General features: G+C 30.8%; 1 protein-coding gene across 2 annotated transcripts in view; it reads left to right on the top strand.

Moving 5' to 3' along the window:
• Window positions 1–12,818, top strand: part of LOC143063516 (IQ calmodulin-binding motif-containing protein 1-like) — a 31,264-nt gene extending 18,446 nt beyond the window's left edge. The window contains exons 5-14 of one of the 2 annotated variants that reach the window (XM_076235715.1): window positions 626–725; window positions 1,371–1,466; window positions 2,745–2,819; window positions 3,864–3,972; window positions 4,217–4,326; window positions 5,592–5,734; window positions 8,151–8,299; window positions 10,112–10,243; window positions 10,974–11,130; window positions 11,941–12,818. In XM_076235715.1, the coding sequence (XP_076091830.1) occupies window positions 626–725; window positions 1,371–1,466; window positions 2,745–2,819; window positions 3,864–3,972; window positions 4,217–4,326; window positions 5,592–5,734; window positions 8,151–8,299; window positions 10,112–10,243; window positions 10,974–11,130; window positions 11,941–12,131 (1,262 nt within the window). In that variant the 3' untranslated portion in view covers window positions 12,132–12,818. The remainder of the gene's footprint in view (window positions 1–625; window positions 726–1,370; window positions 1,467–2,744; window positions 2,820–3,863; window positions 3,973–4,216; window positions 4,327–5,591; window positions 5,735–8,150; window positions 8,300–10,111; window positions 10,244–10,973; window positions 11,131–11,940) is intronic. The other variant, XM_076235716.1, reaches the window with a different exon arrangement.
• The last annotated feature ends 2,245 nt before the right edge of the window (window positions 12,819–15,063 follow it).

Here is a 15,063-nt window from a genome sequence, read left to right as displayed (position 1 = left end):
TAAGAAAACACTTGCTTACAGAGTTATTAAACACAAAACCAATTAGGATTAGTTACGAACATGTAGGGTGTGAAAGTGAAAGGGGGCGAACATGAGTTGGCGCAAACGTGAATGGGCGCGAACGGACCCGGATTCAGCCTATGTACCAGTGAGAAATATAGAAGCCTTTCTACGGTATTTATTTGTACAATTCAGGTAGTCTTGACCTATTCATTTGTCTTAAAAAAAACCCAGCCAGTTGGCACCTTCACTTCACACACACACATATACGAATATCAATTATATGCTTACGAGACATGTTGCATTGTTAAACTAATTACGGTATGTGAAAATCAAGACTTGCATAAAAACTATCCCAATATTAGAGACAGTGGCGTCATTTTTCTTCAGAGCTTTCAGCTCTTTGATTTATATTTTCATGAAATTAAATATTCACCAATATGTAAGTTTTCATTAATCCACGAAAATTGGTATATGTAACCCATGAAAATAAATTAATCCACAGTAAACCTTATTTAGATTTACATGTACTAGTACTGTTTTATCATTTAATAATTATATATTTATTTATGTGTGCTGTTACAGTTGAAGAATTTTATTTATGTTAACTGTTTATATATTGTAGTATTGGAATGTCCATGGTTATTACAATTACTGATCACAGATGACACTGACACAGTTGTAGCTATAATGGATCTCATTCCAAAAATACTCAGGGTTAACAGGTAACTGTAACTTATGATCTAAGTGATCGTAGATTTGTTTTTGAGAGGAAGCTCTGAGCTTTTTAAGTAGGCTTTTTTCAGCAGTTTATGTGACAATAATTATCATGATAAATTAAGATGTCAATCAAATCTGTAGCACTTCCATAATAAGGAAAGTAAAGCATAATAGAGCAAACTCAATTAACACCTGTGTAAACATCTGGTCTATTCAAATAAATCTTGCTTGAAATTTTACAAAACTGTAGAATAGATTAAAACTCTGTGAAAACAAATTTGAAAAAAAAAGATTGTTTATTCCATTGTGTCTGATATCCACCCTTAATGCTTGTAAATCTTATGACCTTTAAGTGATAATATTTTCTATCTATCATCTGATATCCGTTTCTTGTATAATATTAACCATTGAAAAAAGCAAGAAAGTGATAAAATGACACCAAAAATGTTTGATAAGGTGTGGAAAATATCACAAATCCCTTACTGAAGGAAGTTCAGTTAAAAAGGCACTGACATTCAAATTACCATTTAATCAAAGCCTTTGTAAATAACTTATTAAAAAATGAAAAAAAAATAACAAAGAAACAATACAAATATAATTTCAAATATTAATTATGCCAAATCAATTTGTAAATGTTTTTTATATTTCAGAATTGTCCTAAGAAGTTTGAACCAGAAGTTAATTCTCAGTATAATGGATGAATTAATTTATAAACTCTCTGTTAGTAATGAAGTTAGTGTTGGAGCGTAAGTAACCATTCTAATGCAACAACGTTTGTAACGTTCATTTTGATTGGATAACGTCACTTTTTTACATGGCATCAATTGCCAATATATATATGGGACGTACGCTCAAGCACAGACGACATATTGCAGAATTTAATTACATGTTTTAACGTTGTTTTCTGTCTGTTTCATTAGAATGGAGATAACAATATTGTATTTTAAGCTCCGACGGCATCAATTGGGGATTTGATGGTCGCAAATACCCGTTTACTGTCTTCCCTAACACGTCGCCAGTAAACTTAATTTGCGACTATCAAATCCCCAATTGATGCCGTCGGAGCTTAAAATACAATACAGTTTTCTCCTAAATATCATGATGTACTATATGATATCAAAAAGAAGTAATATGCTAACAAATGATTTAGATGTACTACTGAGCATTCATTATCATTCCTTGAATACCAATTTTCATGGATTATGTGGGCATAGGTCTAGGTTACCACGAAATTAAATGTTCAACAAATGACTAATGTTCCATTGGCTTGTATGCAGACTTCCTTAAAAACCACAAAATTAAATATCCACCCCAAGTAAGTTTTCCATAATCCACAAAAATTGGTACCCATGAAAATAAATGAATCCACAGCATATTACCGAAAAAAAAAAGACAAAAGTGTTATGCCTGCTCTTTCTGACAGTCATTAGTATTTAGATCTGACCAAGTAATCATATGCTGACATGTATACTATGACGTTGGAATGTAGGAATGGACATCTTTTCCATTAATAAAGTCAGACAGAAGAGTTTGCTAAAGATTTAAAATAATTTTGAAGAATTCAAAGATTTGCAAGAATATAATGTTATTCATCAACAGCAAAAATAAATTCTGTACTAAAAGAAACAAGTTAGAATAATTAAAGATACATCATGTTGTGCAAAATGTGACTTTAATTCTTTGGTTTATGATTCTTTTTATTTTTTCACTTTTTATATCTCTGTGTTTAAACAGATGAATTAAATATTAAAGCAAGAATTAAAATTATCAAAATTCAAACAACAAGAACCATACCTGCCGACTGTCACTATTTGCGGGGGATTTCCCCATTGAGGCTCCCAAATTGAAATTTTAAAAGAGCAATTGTGTCCACAATTTAAACAAAAAAATAATTTTACAATGGCTATAGGCTAAACCCTTAAAGGTTTTGTAGGACTATGAGAGCCATCTTGCACGCAAAACTCCCATGGGCATTAGTTTCTTTAAATTTTATCATAGACACATTTTTTTTTATATATATGTAGGTCTGCTTGTAAATGTGTATTGAGAATCTGTGAGAATCATCGACCTTTAGTAGAAACCTTGTGTACAAGATATAAGTAAGTAATGATCATCCTCATCTTACAAGACTCTTTTAATCAGTGGTTTTGATTTCAACAATTACATAGAAAATAGAAATCTACAACAGACAGCAACAAATTATCAAGTAAGATTGTATGACAACCTGAAATGGAATTAATATTATGAAAAAATGAGGACAGGCAACTAATTCGCAAGTCCCAATCAAAAACCATATTTGTAAATAAGAAACTCCAGAACAGCAAAACAATCAAAAAGAAAATAAAAGGCTTATAGACAAACAAATGGACAAAAAAAACCACTTCACAGAACACTTATATAAGGATTGAGCAAATTAAACCTTACCAAAGTGGTAAGTTAAGGTTGTACCTTACACTACAGGGAGATAACTGTAAAATCAGCTAATCGTTTTAATCACATTGTATTGTTAAGGGAATATTAAGCTTCTCAATGATCATAATTAATGTTTGTGAAACTGCTATATATCCAATGAAAACTTTCTGAAAAAGTTTTTTGAAATTTTATATATTTTTGTAAAAGAGTTAAAGTAAATATGGAAAATTAAACGAGCCAAATTAATTTTAGTCAAGATGTTTGGTACCACCTTAACCCTGGTGTTTCGAAAAGGTCAACAGTTCCTCAACCAGTGACACTTGTATAGATTTGTTGATAAAAAATGGGTGTTTGTTAGAAGACATGTGGGATAAACATGACTTAAACAGTAATCCAACAATATGTCATTTTCTGTTAAAAAAAACCCACTAACAAATAAGATGTGGTATGATTGCTAATGAGACAAATCTCCATTTATATCAACCAAATGAAATAGAATTGAGCAACTACTGGTATAAGTCACAATATAAGAAAAGAAAAAACACCTACAGTACAGAACAATTAAAAAATTACCAATGGAGCCTCACATTTCTTCATTCAAATAGATTTTATATTTCTCTTATGATTACAATATATGTAAATCATTATTCCATGTATAATTTTATATGTTTCAAAATAATTACATGTGAAATTATGAACAGAACATAAAAATACATTTGAATATTTTGCAGAGGCTTAAGGCCATTATTAGCAAAATGGGAAGGAGCAGGATTTAGTCGAGATTTAAAAGAAATCCATCTTTTACTTCAAGCAGGGAATGCACAGAAAGCTGAAAATGAGGTAAAAAGATTTAATATATATATTGATTTAGTGTTTTGAAGTAAAAATAGTAAAATAAAACATTTATTTTCTTATCTAGATTATACATTTTACAATAAAAGTTACAAATTAATTTTGCTGGTACCACTAGTTTATATCCCTCTGCTTTTCGTATTGAAAATTGGCTAAGAACCTAAAAAAAAATATGTTTGACATAATAATAGTGTCAAAATACTGTAAGTTTTAATGATATTTCTAATTCCAGAGATTTTTTCGTGCGGCTATAACTATCCAAGCTGTATGGAAAGGATTTATTACAAGAAAGAAGCTGGTGAAAGCTAACAAAACATTCTCCAAATTTCAACAACAATATAGGTACTATGTAGTTAAGTTTCTATTCTGTGCATTTACAATGTTTCATAATAGTATTTGCTATACTGTACATTCATTTTATTTTGTTGTATTATAATTTTGTTGATTTCATGGGTACATGTAAACCACGAAATAAAATGTTCAATCAATGACAAATTTTATTATAGGCTTGTATGAAAACCTGGACACAACCATGAAATTAAATATACACGAACATACAAGTTTTCCTTTATCCACAAACATTGGTACCCACGAAAATAAATGAATTGACAGCTGTATTAATTAGAATACATATCCTGTTTCAAAGCCTTCTTATAAGGATGTCACAACATGTCATTCTGCTTCCTTGTTTAACGACCTTTTGGACTTTGCAATTTGTCTTAAGCTTTAAATACACACCTTCAAAAAATATGGAGGCAGTCATTTCATGGAAATTGATGCGACTGTTGCACAAGTAAGAGGTTTAGCACTATAAAACCAGGTTCAATCCACCATTTTCTACATCTAAAAATGCCTGTACCAAGTCAGGAATATGACAGTTGTTGTCCATTCATTTGATGTATTTTATCATTTGATTTTGCCATTTGATTAGGGACTTTCCGTTATGAATTTTCCTCGGAGTTCAGTATTTTTGTGATTTTACTTTTTTCATTGGTTCATTTAACAGTTATCAAAAACGACAGTATATATTGTATTAAAATTAGAGTAACTAATTGACGTAATAATGCTAACCCTGTATATTTCTAGTAATTAACAGGTTTATGCTTTAAAATAATAGGGTCTCAGTGATAAACAGAGTTTACATCCCCTTCATTTAAACTTTGGTGTTTAGTTGTCTCATTGGCAATCATACCACATCTCATTATTTTTATATTGATATACTATAGTAGGGCTTCAGTGATGAACAGGGTTTGGTAGAATCAACATTTATTATTACAAATTAAATTAGCCAATTATTGCTATACTAGAGATACAATAACCCCAAAAAGATCTTAATTAAAATTGGTAGAACTTGATTGTACTATACTCAAATTTACCATGTTTCATTTTTTAAACATAAACAAGTATTAGTCGTTAATTATGTTTTAAGCTGCATGATATTGAAAATACTTTAACTTTGGTAACAGTCTGATTAAAATCAAAGCTCTTAGCGCTCCCGTTTTCTGAGACACACAACGTATCATAAAACAGGAGCGCTGAGAGGTTTGATATTAATCAGACTGTTTTGGTAACAAACGAGAACCAGACTACATATTTTTATATTTTAGATTAAAGAAAAGGGTATTAGAAGAAAGAAAAGTACAGGCAAAGGAAGCCATAGAATTACAGAGACAACTAAAGTTAAATAGACAAAGAATAATGAGGGAATTTAAAGAGAAACAATTACATACTGTAGAAATTTTACCAGCAGGTAATGTACTAAAACATAGCAGACTGATCCACTACGTCACTACATATCATTGAAAAAAAATCAAAGGTTTCATGTTTTAATATTTGCAAAAATATTGTGGAAGGTCTTTATTTACCATGACATTCAAATTCTACAAGAAATTGTTCTTTTCTTTGACCTTAGTTAATTTCACAAAACTTTGAAAAGATGTAGTAAGATCCAGAAAATGACATTCTCTAATTTTTGTGCACATTTCTTGAGCTGTGTGAGAAAAATTCTCTGCAAATGATTGATCAAATTGACATTGAATTTCCCTGATTTCTTCTGAATTTCCTATAGTGACCTCGCCAAACCTCTCGCTTTAAATATTTAAATACTGTCTGGAGTGGAGAAATATTGTAATACACTTGTTGCATATAATTGCATACTTAAACCTGAGTTTTGATGAAGTTTTATCTTAGCTACTGGTAATGAAAAAACCTTTTTGTTTAAAAATTGATTGAAAGACATTTTTAAGTATTAAAATTCATTGATAAGAAACCAATAGTATTTGTAATTTTGTTCAGAAAATTTCAGCATAACCTGTTCATGTGATATTTCATGTATTTTGTGGAAAAAAGAAACAAGGATGATACTATTTTTGTCGAGCCTTCGACTTTAGTCGAAAAAGCGAGACTAAGCGATCCTACATTCCGTCGTCGTCGGCGTCGTTGTCGTCGTCGGCGGCGGCGTCCACAAATATTCACTCTGTGGTTAAAGTTTTTGAAATTTTAATACCTTTCTTAAACTATACTGAATTTCTACCAAACTTGGACAGAAGCTTGTTTATGATCATAAGAAAGTATCCAGAAGTAAATTTTGTAAAAATAAAATTCCATTTTTTCCGTATTTTACTTATAAATGGACTTAGTTTTTCTGCGAGGAAACATTACATTCACTCTGTGGTTAAAGTTTTTAAAATTTTAATAACTTTCATAAACTATCCTTGATTTGTACCAAACTTGGACAGAAGCTTGTTTATGATCATAAGATAGTATCAAGAAGAAAATTTTGTAAAAATAAATTTCCACTTTTCCGTATTTTACTTATAAATGGACTTAGTTTTTTTTGCCAGAAACAAAACATTCACTCTGTGGTTTAAGTTTTTAAAATTTTTATAATGTTCTTAAACTATCCTGGATTTCTACCAAACTTAGACAAAAGCTTGTTTCTGATCATAAGATATTATTCAGAAGTAAATTTTGTAAAAAAAAAATTCGCTTTTTCCGTATTTTACTTATAAATGGACTTAGTTTTTCTTTCAGTTACTATTACATACAGTCTGCAGTTAAAGTTTACAAAACATTTATTAGATTCATAAACTATCCTGGATTTTTTACCAAACTTGGAAGCTTCTTTCAATCAAAAGACAGTATCGAGAGGGAAATTTTTATTGATGTTTTTCCTCATTTTTGTTGAGTCTGCGATTAACAGCAAAAGTAGGCGAGACACTGGGTTCCGTGGAACCCTTACAAATTTTTTTATTATTTCTAATACTTTTGACGTGGAGTTTCATTTTTAAAGGCAGTGCTTTAAGGCTTGACTTTCAAGTCATGAGGTTCTTCTTTCCTTACGCGACATCCAACAAATCTATGCGGGGGGTCATTTGTCCAGAAATAGACCCGGAAATGTTTAAATTTCTCTTCTTCTCTTTGTGGTATGAAATGTTTTTTTTTTCTTTCACTTACATTGGGAAATAAAGAAACAATCATTGTGTATTGTTCGTTTTAAAAACATTTTATTAATGTGTATTTTGCATTCAACATAAGCAGTCAACCTGATTACAAACTATCATTATTTGAATTCTGTGTGGAAAGAGGTCAGGTCAATTTCGAGTAATATTTGCGATCTTAAGATATTTTAAAATCATTTCAGTCATTGATATTACATGATCTTACAATTAAAAGTCGACTGAACATGAATTATATTGCATATTATACAATTTAAAGCATTTCTGTACGTGAAGCCGTATGACGTTATAGTTATTTCGGTCTCAGTTATATAAAGTATGAAATTATCGTTCCTGAATAGGTGGCGCCGATCTGGGTCTCACTAATTAGAGACAAGAAGTGTCAAAGGTGACAAGAAGCGACAATAAAATTAATTTAGCGATAAGAAGCGACAATAAAATTAATTTAGCGATAAGAAGCGTCAAGAAGACTATTTAGCGAATAAACTTTATGCAATACAGATGTAAAATGTTCCTGTAGGGTATCAAATTTTTATTATTGGCAACTAAATTCTCAAAATGAGTACACCATAGATAATTATACTTGCATAATAAACCAGAATCTGCCAGATATTTTGAAACAGTGGGGTATAATTTTGAGTTATCAGCCCAAATATTACTTTGATCAATTTATTATTTAGTCACAACAATTTAAAATTATGATTGTAGCTATGCTGGAAAGATACATGCAGAGACAACAGAATAAATCTGCTGTTCTTATACAGAAATCCTGGAGGGGTCATCATGCACGAAACAGTATGCAAGACCGAGAAGTATTTGTTAAACGTTATAGAGCAGCGATAACTGTCCAGCGTGCTGTAAGTATAGAAGTTTTGTTTGTAGAATTTGAACTGATTATCAGGTTGTCTACATATTGATATCTTAAAATATCAACTGCAAGTCACAATATGAAGATTATTGTTGAGGGAGCGTAGCAAATGAGATCAAAAAGCTTCATATTGTGTCTAGCAGCTGATATTTTACAATGTAAATATACAAATATCCAGATAATGATTATTGGGTTGTATATGTGTATTTTGCATGATAAAACAAGTGTTTTCTTTGTTTCACCAGCAAACCAGAAGTTGATGTGATAAGGGTCGACACATTTAATATCACAAAGCTGTGACATGCAATTTTTAATAGTAAGAGCTAGCTGAGTAGAGTGATACAGACAGTGGGATCACTGATAACAAATACTATAATCAAGTCTACATCATTTATAGTTTATATACAGCACACCAAAAGTTAGCTATAATTGAAATAACTCAATTCCCCTGAAATTAAATTTTTTTTTTATACAACTATGTATAGTTATAGTTATTTTTTTTTCTTTCAAATTTTAGTAATCATAAAATGTATGACAGGTATGTTAAATTATGACAAAGAAGGAAATTTGTACATTTTTATACCCCCGCTTTGAAAAAAAGGGGGGTATACTGTTTTACCTCTGTCTGTCCTTCCGTCAGTACGTCAGTCCATCAGTCCGTCAGTCAGTCCGTCCGTCCCATGAATATTTTTCGTCACATTTTTCTCAGGAACTACACTACCAGGATTTCTGAAATTTGGTTTCAGGCTTGATATAAGTCAGCTATACCGTGTGATGCGTTTTCAGATTCATCACTCAACAACTTCCTGTTTACCGAACACTTGTTTGATTTAACACATGATAGCCAAGTTGAAAATTTTTCGTCACATTTTTCTCAGGAACTACAATACAAGGATTTCTGAAATTTGGTTTAAGGGTTAATATAAGTCAGCTATACTGTGTGATGCGTTTTCAGATTCATCACTCGACAACTTCCTGTTTACCGAACACTTGCATATTTTTACACAATAAATATTATCCACTTACGGCGGGGGTATCAGCAGTGAGCAGTAGCTCGCAGTTTCACTTGTTATTTTTAAAAGAATTGAATGCTACTTTTTGATAATTCTATTGGATGGAAAAGCATGGACCGAAGTACATTTTTTTATGAATCGCAGAAGCATTTCATTCTAAGAATGTGTGCACGGTCAACAACTTTTACAACCCAATGAAATTACTAAAAGTAGAATTCAATACTTATAATTACATTTTTTTCGCTATGATCATGAAAACAGGATTGCAATCAAGTTTTTCTTTTATTTACCTTTGCACATTATTGTGGAAATGTGTGTCATCAGGAATGTTACTATTTATTTTGAATGTTAATTTCAGATTGACTCAAGATTGATGTTAGCCAATCAAAATAATGTGTTATAATGAAACATACATCTAATGTAACTATAACTCTATAATGATACACTAAAAGAATGAATCATTTTGAGTGGTTATGAAAATACAAACTCATAGGATATGAAAGCGTATTGTTTGATTGAAAATGGGGGAAAATGTCCTGAAAATGTATATGTTACTTAGATTGAAAGTGGTACATCCTTGACAACAAATTTAAATCTAGCATAAGCTGTTTTATAGTACATTTGTATTTGAAAATATCCCCACAATTTTACTCTGAAGTTCTTGCAACTTAAACAATATGTTGTATCTCACATGAAAGTTAGAAAATGGTTATAGAAGTAAGAAGACAAAAGAAATAGAATTAAAAGTTCTTTGTAACTTGAACAATATGTTATTTTTTCACATACAGGTTAGAAAATGGTTGAAGAAGCTTGAAGACAAAAGAAATAAAATTAAAGCATCACTCAAACCTCCTGGACTCACTGATGACAGAAGAGTAGAAATACAAAGACTTATTAACCAGAACAGAGAATTAAAACCAGCAAGTCTTATTAACAGAATCAGAATAATCGCTTTTTGCAAATCTGTCCCATTTGACCTGAGAATTTGTCCTGCTTGAACTTTTGACGTCATACAACAATCACTTTTCCATTGTGGCATCAGATATTTTCTATTACGACGTTAAAATTTAATGAAAACTTTTGTGATGTCCAGTAATGGCGGACAAAGAGGGATAAGGTATATCAGGGAGACTATTTATAAGGAAAAAGAGAGTATAGGACAAAACTGAACCACAAAGTGAAGAGGGGCGTAAAGGGGGGGTATCTGCACGGAAGAACGCGGAATAAAATTGCCATTTCACGCTGAACAAACACTTCAAAATTTCTTGCACGTTGATCTTTTTACCGATTTCACGAAACATGGTGAATAACGAACCTTTTTCACGGCTGCACGTGAAATAAAAATGGCAAAACACGTTGCACGAAAATAACCCTTTACCACCTTCAGTGAAGAAAAGATCCCTTTTCTAATGCATATAACATATTGACTATGCACATTAAATATGTATCTGCTTTACCCGAAGCAAAATTATTATGCAAATAAAATAGGTTAAATGAACATACCAGATGTAATTATTAGGTATGAAAAGATTGAAAATATTCATATGATAGTAAAGTTTAGAGGGGGGCTGATATATAACTAATATGTTACACACAAAAAAAGACATTTGAAAGAGAATTATAATTAAGTATTATTAACTTTTACTTCAGACTGTGTATACATCAAGAGAAGAATTAGAACAAGGACATAAAAAAGCAGCAGAAATGTTAGCTCGTTATTATCAATCTGCAAGAGTAAACAGAGAAAAACAACACCACAGGGAAGCTTTAATAGCCAGATTAAATGTAGATTCTGAACTTGTACATTGTGAGTATAGTTTGTAATGCTTTGTGTAATTTTCTAATTGTTTAAATATACTTTGTAAAAAGGGATGACTATTTATCATCTATCTACAAAATGAAAATTTATTGATTACATTAATCATTTAATTCATTAATAAGGAAAAAATCTAAAACATTTGTTTAGAAAAAAATTATAAAATTATAGATCGTTAATTTTGTAGTTTTGCAGTATCTGAGATATAAATATTCGACCAGTGTATCAAGTGGGATATTTATCCACTGAAGTCAGTGAAATTTTCAAATTAAAAATGGGAGGCTTGCAAAGTGCCTTAAATATTTAGAATTTAACTGTCAAGAGTAGATAAATAGTGTATTGCACAAGATTTGGTGATGGAATCTGTTTGTATAATGATTTTTGTACTTTATGCAGACAAATTCAACCCTTCTTTAGAATGATTTGCCAAAAGAATTGTTCTGTCTTTGTGCCATCATCAGGCATGGATGCCTTTTTTCATGACATCACAATAGCAAATTCAGAGGAAAGCAAGAAAATTTGACATCATAATTTTAAAAATATTGACCAATGAATGACTGAGATCAAACAAAACAAAATTTGGTTAAATGAAAATAATAGTCTTCCCAATATTTGTCTATAAACAAAATAGGGTTGGTGCCATTTAAAACCCGCTGCATTTGTATGCACCTGTCACGAGTCAGGTGCCTGTTGATCATTGGTTGTCATTTGATAGTGTGTTTTATAGGCGTTTTTCTTATCTCGTTTTTTATATTGATTGGACAGTACAGTGTTATTTTCATTTTATTACTTAAATTTCAGTGGCACCACCATTAAACAGTGTAACAGATAAAGATGTAGAAATGTATTCCAGTAATTTGTTACCAGTAGCAACTAAAGCAAAAACTAATCATATTGAACAATTACGATTACTACGGCAACCCTGGTGGAAAAAGTTGTGTGATGAATATCAAGACCAGGAATATGTTGATGATGAACAAATTATATTTTAGGGCTTGAAACAAGAATTGATTTTGTATGACATACAATATGGATATTGCATTTGGTTACTATTGTTTGGAAAAGAATGTCATATTCTATAAGTAATGATATTGACCAAAATTCATGTAATAACCAAAGATGACTAGTAAGTTATGTTTGAACATTATTAATGTTATCAAGTGGTACTTCAGAAGTGTTATACCATCAACTAGTGCAGGCTTACTGTACGTTACATTTTATAGGGAAATTGTAATAGAAAAGATTATAGTAGTTTTTACTGGAATGGAAAGTTTGGTATAAAAACGTGAAGATGTGGTATGTTTGCTCATGAGAAAAGGTTTAACAGAAACCAAAACACAAAGATGTTTATAACTATTGATTTCCATATAAGTCTTTGAAAATCTTTGAAAATGACCAAATCCCATGCCATATAGGATTTACATTTTTTGTCTTGTGCTATTATTCATAAAGATGGTACAAGTTAATTAAAGTTTTGTCTAAAAAATGACGAAAGTTATAAAGTTATTGAGAAAACTATATTACCACTTTTATCATTTGATATTATTGAAGACACCTTTTATTAATATACATTTCATTAAACACATATCTTTGTTTGTAGACTTTTAAATCCGTCCATTTAGTGTCTGTGATACTGTACAGTTAAATTTTAATAATAAATATATTTCTTTATATTTAAATCTTCTTTGTTTTTAATCAATACATACATATAAAATAAAGCCACACACATATAAAATAAAACACACACATATCAAATGAAGTCAGTTGAATACATTATGGTTTAATACAGCTAAAGATTTAAAACAAAATTGAAATACTAATTAACAGCTAATAACTGGATGTTTTGCTACAAACCATACCAAACTCTTTATATGGCAAGACTACGCATATTGAAAGTCTTATATTCTGTTAATTGACACACATTAAACAGGTTACTAACCAAACACACCCTATTGTACTTTGTTTTTTGGTCTTTGATATCAAGTTGGCAATCATGCAACATCTTTTCTTTACATACAAACCTTTTCATGATCTTTTTCTTTAGTAAATGTTGGCCATTAGGGATCACATGATTATATTACCAATCCACTTAACTGGCATTAAAAACTAATCAATCAAAAGAATGTACTGAAAAATAAATCATAACTTCTATAGCAAATAGTGAAAAATATAATTTGTTCAAATTAAGCAACACTGACAGCATTCTGTGTTGCTGCCATGATTTAAGTTTTAATTTAATTTACTAGCTTTGTCACTTCACGTTTCCAATTTTTTTTTATAGAAACACCAAATTAAAAAGGAATGATGCTTTGAAACACCCAAAACATATAATTATGACTCAGATCTTTTTTCAGCAATGAAATGCAGAGTTTATGGAATTCGATGTTATTGACATACAAATGAGAGGTTAAGCTAGCTATAAAACCAGGTTTAATCCATCATTCTTTACATAAGGAAACTCCTGTACCAAGTCAGGAATATAGCATTTGTTTGTTGCCATGCAATTGATGTGTTTGAGCTTTTGATTTTTGTCATTTGATAAAAGACTTTTTGGTTGTATTTTACTCTTTCCTACAACATTCAAATTCAAGAGAATATTTTTTTTAACCCTTTTTAGAATGAAACTAGATGTGATGATTATTGACTTGGTATTATTACACCTAAAACAAAATAATTTTTCAAATATAATACATCCGCCTGTCTTGAGCCAGTCAATATTCTGTTTGTAATTGAGTTATACAATGACATTTGAAAAAGTTTCTTAATTACCAAAAGACAGTAAACAAGGCAAATCTTTGTTTTAATTTTTAATTAGTAATGTTCTGTTTACAGTTAACACTAAGATGCAGTCTATAAGGTTATAGTTTTCAGTTTTAAATTACTTTGAAAAACTTTCATGAAATTACATGAATATGAAGTTTAGACAGAAGGTCAAACACTCCCTGCTCCAATAATGTTATGAACACTAGGTGCACACTGAATTTAGTTACGACATAAGGCACATTTTCGATATCATCTGTGAAACGGTTATTCCATAACGGTCAAGAAACTTGTGATGGCGTCCGTAAAATATACGAGGGGATGATTTCAATTTTACCATTTGGAACTCTTGGTTTAATAGCTTCCTTGTGAGAGCAACCCTCTATCAAGGAAACATAGTCACCAAATTTTGTATTCTTTCCAGAGAGAACATCATCTGTATAGCGGAACGTAAAGTTAAAGGATACTGATAACTCCTTATCTTTCATCCTAAGAAGTTCCTGTATGAAGTCAGCCTCATAATAATAAAGAAACAAGTCGATGAGAAGAGGGGCAAAATTGGTTCCCATTAGAATTCTCACAGTCTGTTGAAAAACTCGTCCTCCAAACGTAACAAATGTGTTGTCAACCAAGAAATAAAGCATCTTGATAATGTCAGTTTCAGAGAATTTTTCAGAGTGATTCTTTACAAAGTAGCATTTATCCATTCCTAAGACAAGATACTTGTATCTACGTTCGCCATTCTTTTTTATGAAACAAAGCAATACCAACTCTTTCAATTTGTCTTTTAGTTTGGAAATTGGAACACTTGTGTAAAGTGTAGATAAGTCAAATGTTTTATTGCAAGATGAGAGCGTCTTAGATTGTATGCACCCTTCAAGATCTTTGGATTTTTTTAGTATCCACATCTGTTTCACGCTCCCTTTAGAAAAGGCAGTTTCACAATAACTTTAAGCCCTGCTCTAATTGCTGATAAAATAGATGCTAATAATTTAGAAAGAACTTTCATGGAGCACTTGGAAGACCCAGCAATATGCTTGTAATGACACTTTTGTAGTTTAGGTATCAAATACAGTGATTGAAGATACAGTTATTCATCTTTAGTTGAAATTCCAAAGGAGCATAGAACAGACCTATGATTATCCAGGATTTTCCTCTTTGGTA

Source organism: Mytilus galloprovincialis, chromosome 2, assembly GCF_965363235.1.
Source record: "Mytilus galloprovincialis chromosome 2, xbMytGall1.hap1.1, whole genome shotgun sequence".
Taxonomy (NCBI): Eukaryota; Metazoa; Mollusca; class Bivalvia; order Mytilida; family Mytilidae; genus Mytilus; species Mytilus galloprovincialis.
The sequence above is the reverse complement of the archived record's forward strand: the minus strand, read 5'-3'. Positions and strand labels throughout refer to the sequence as shown.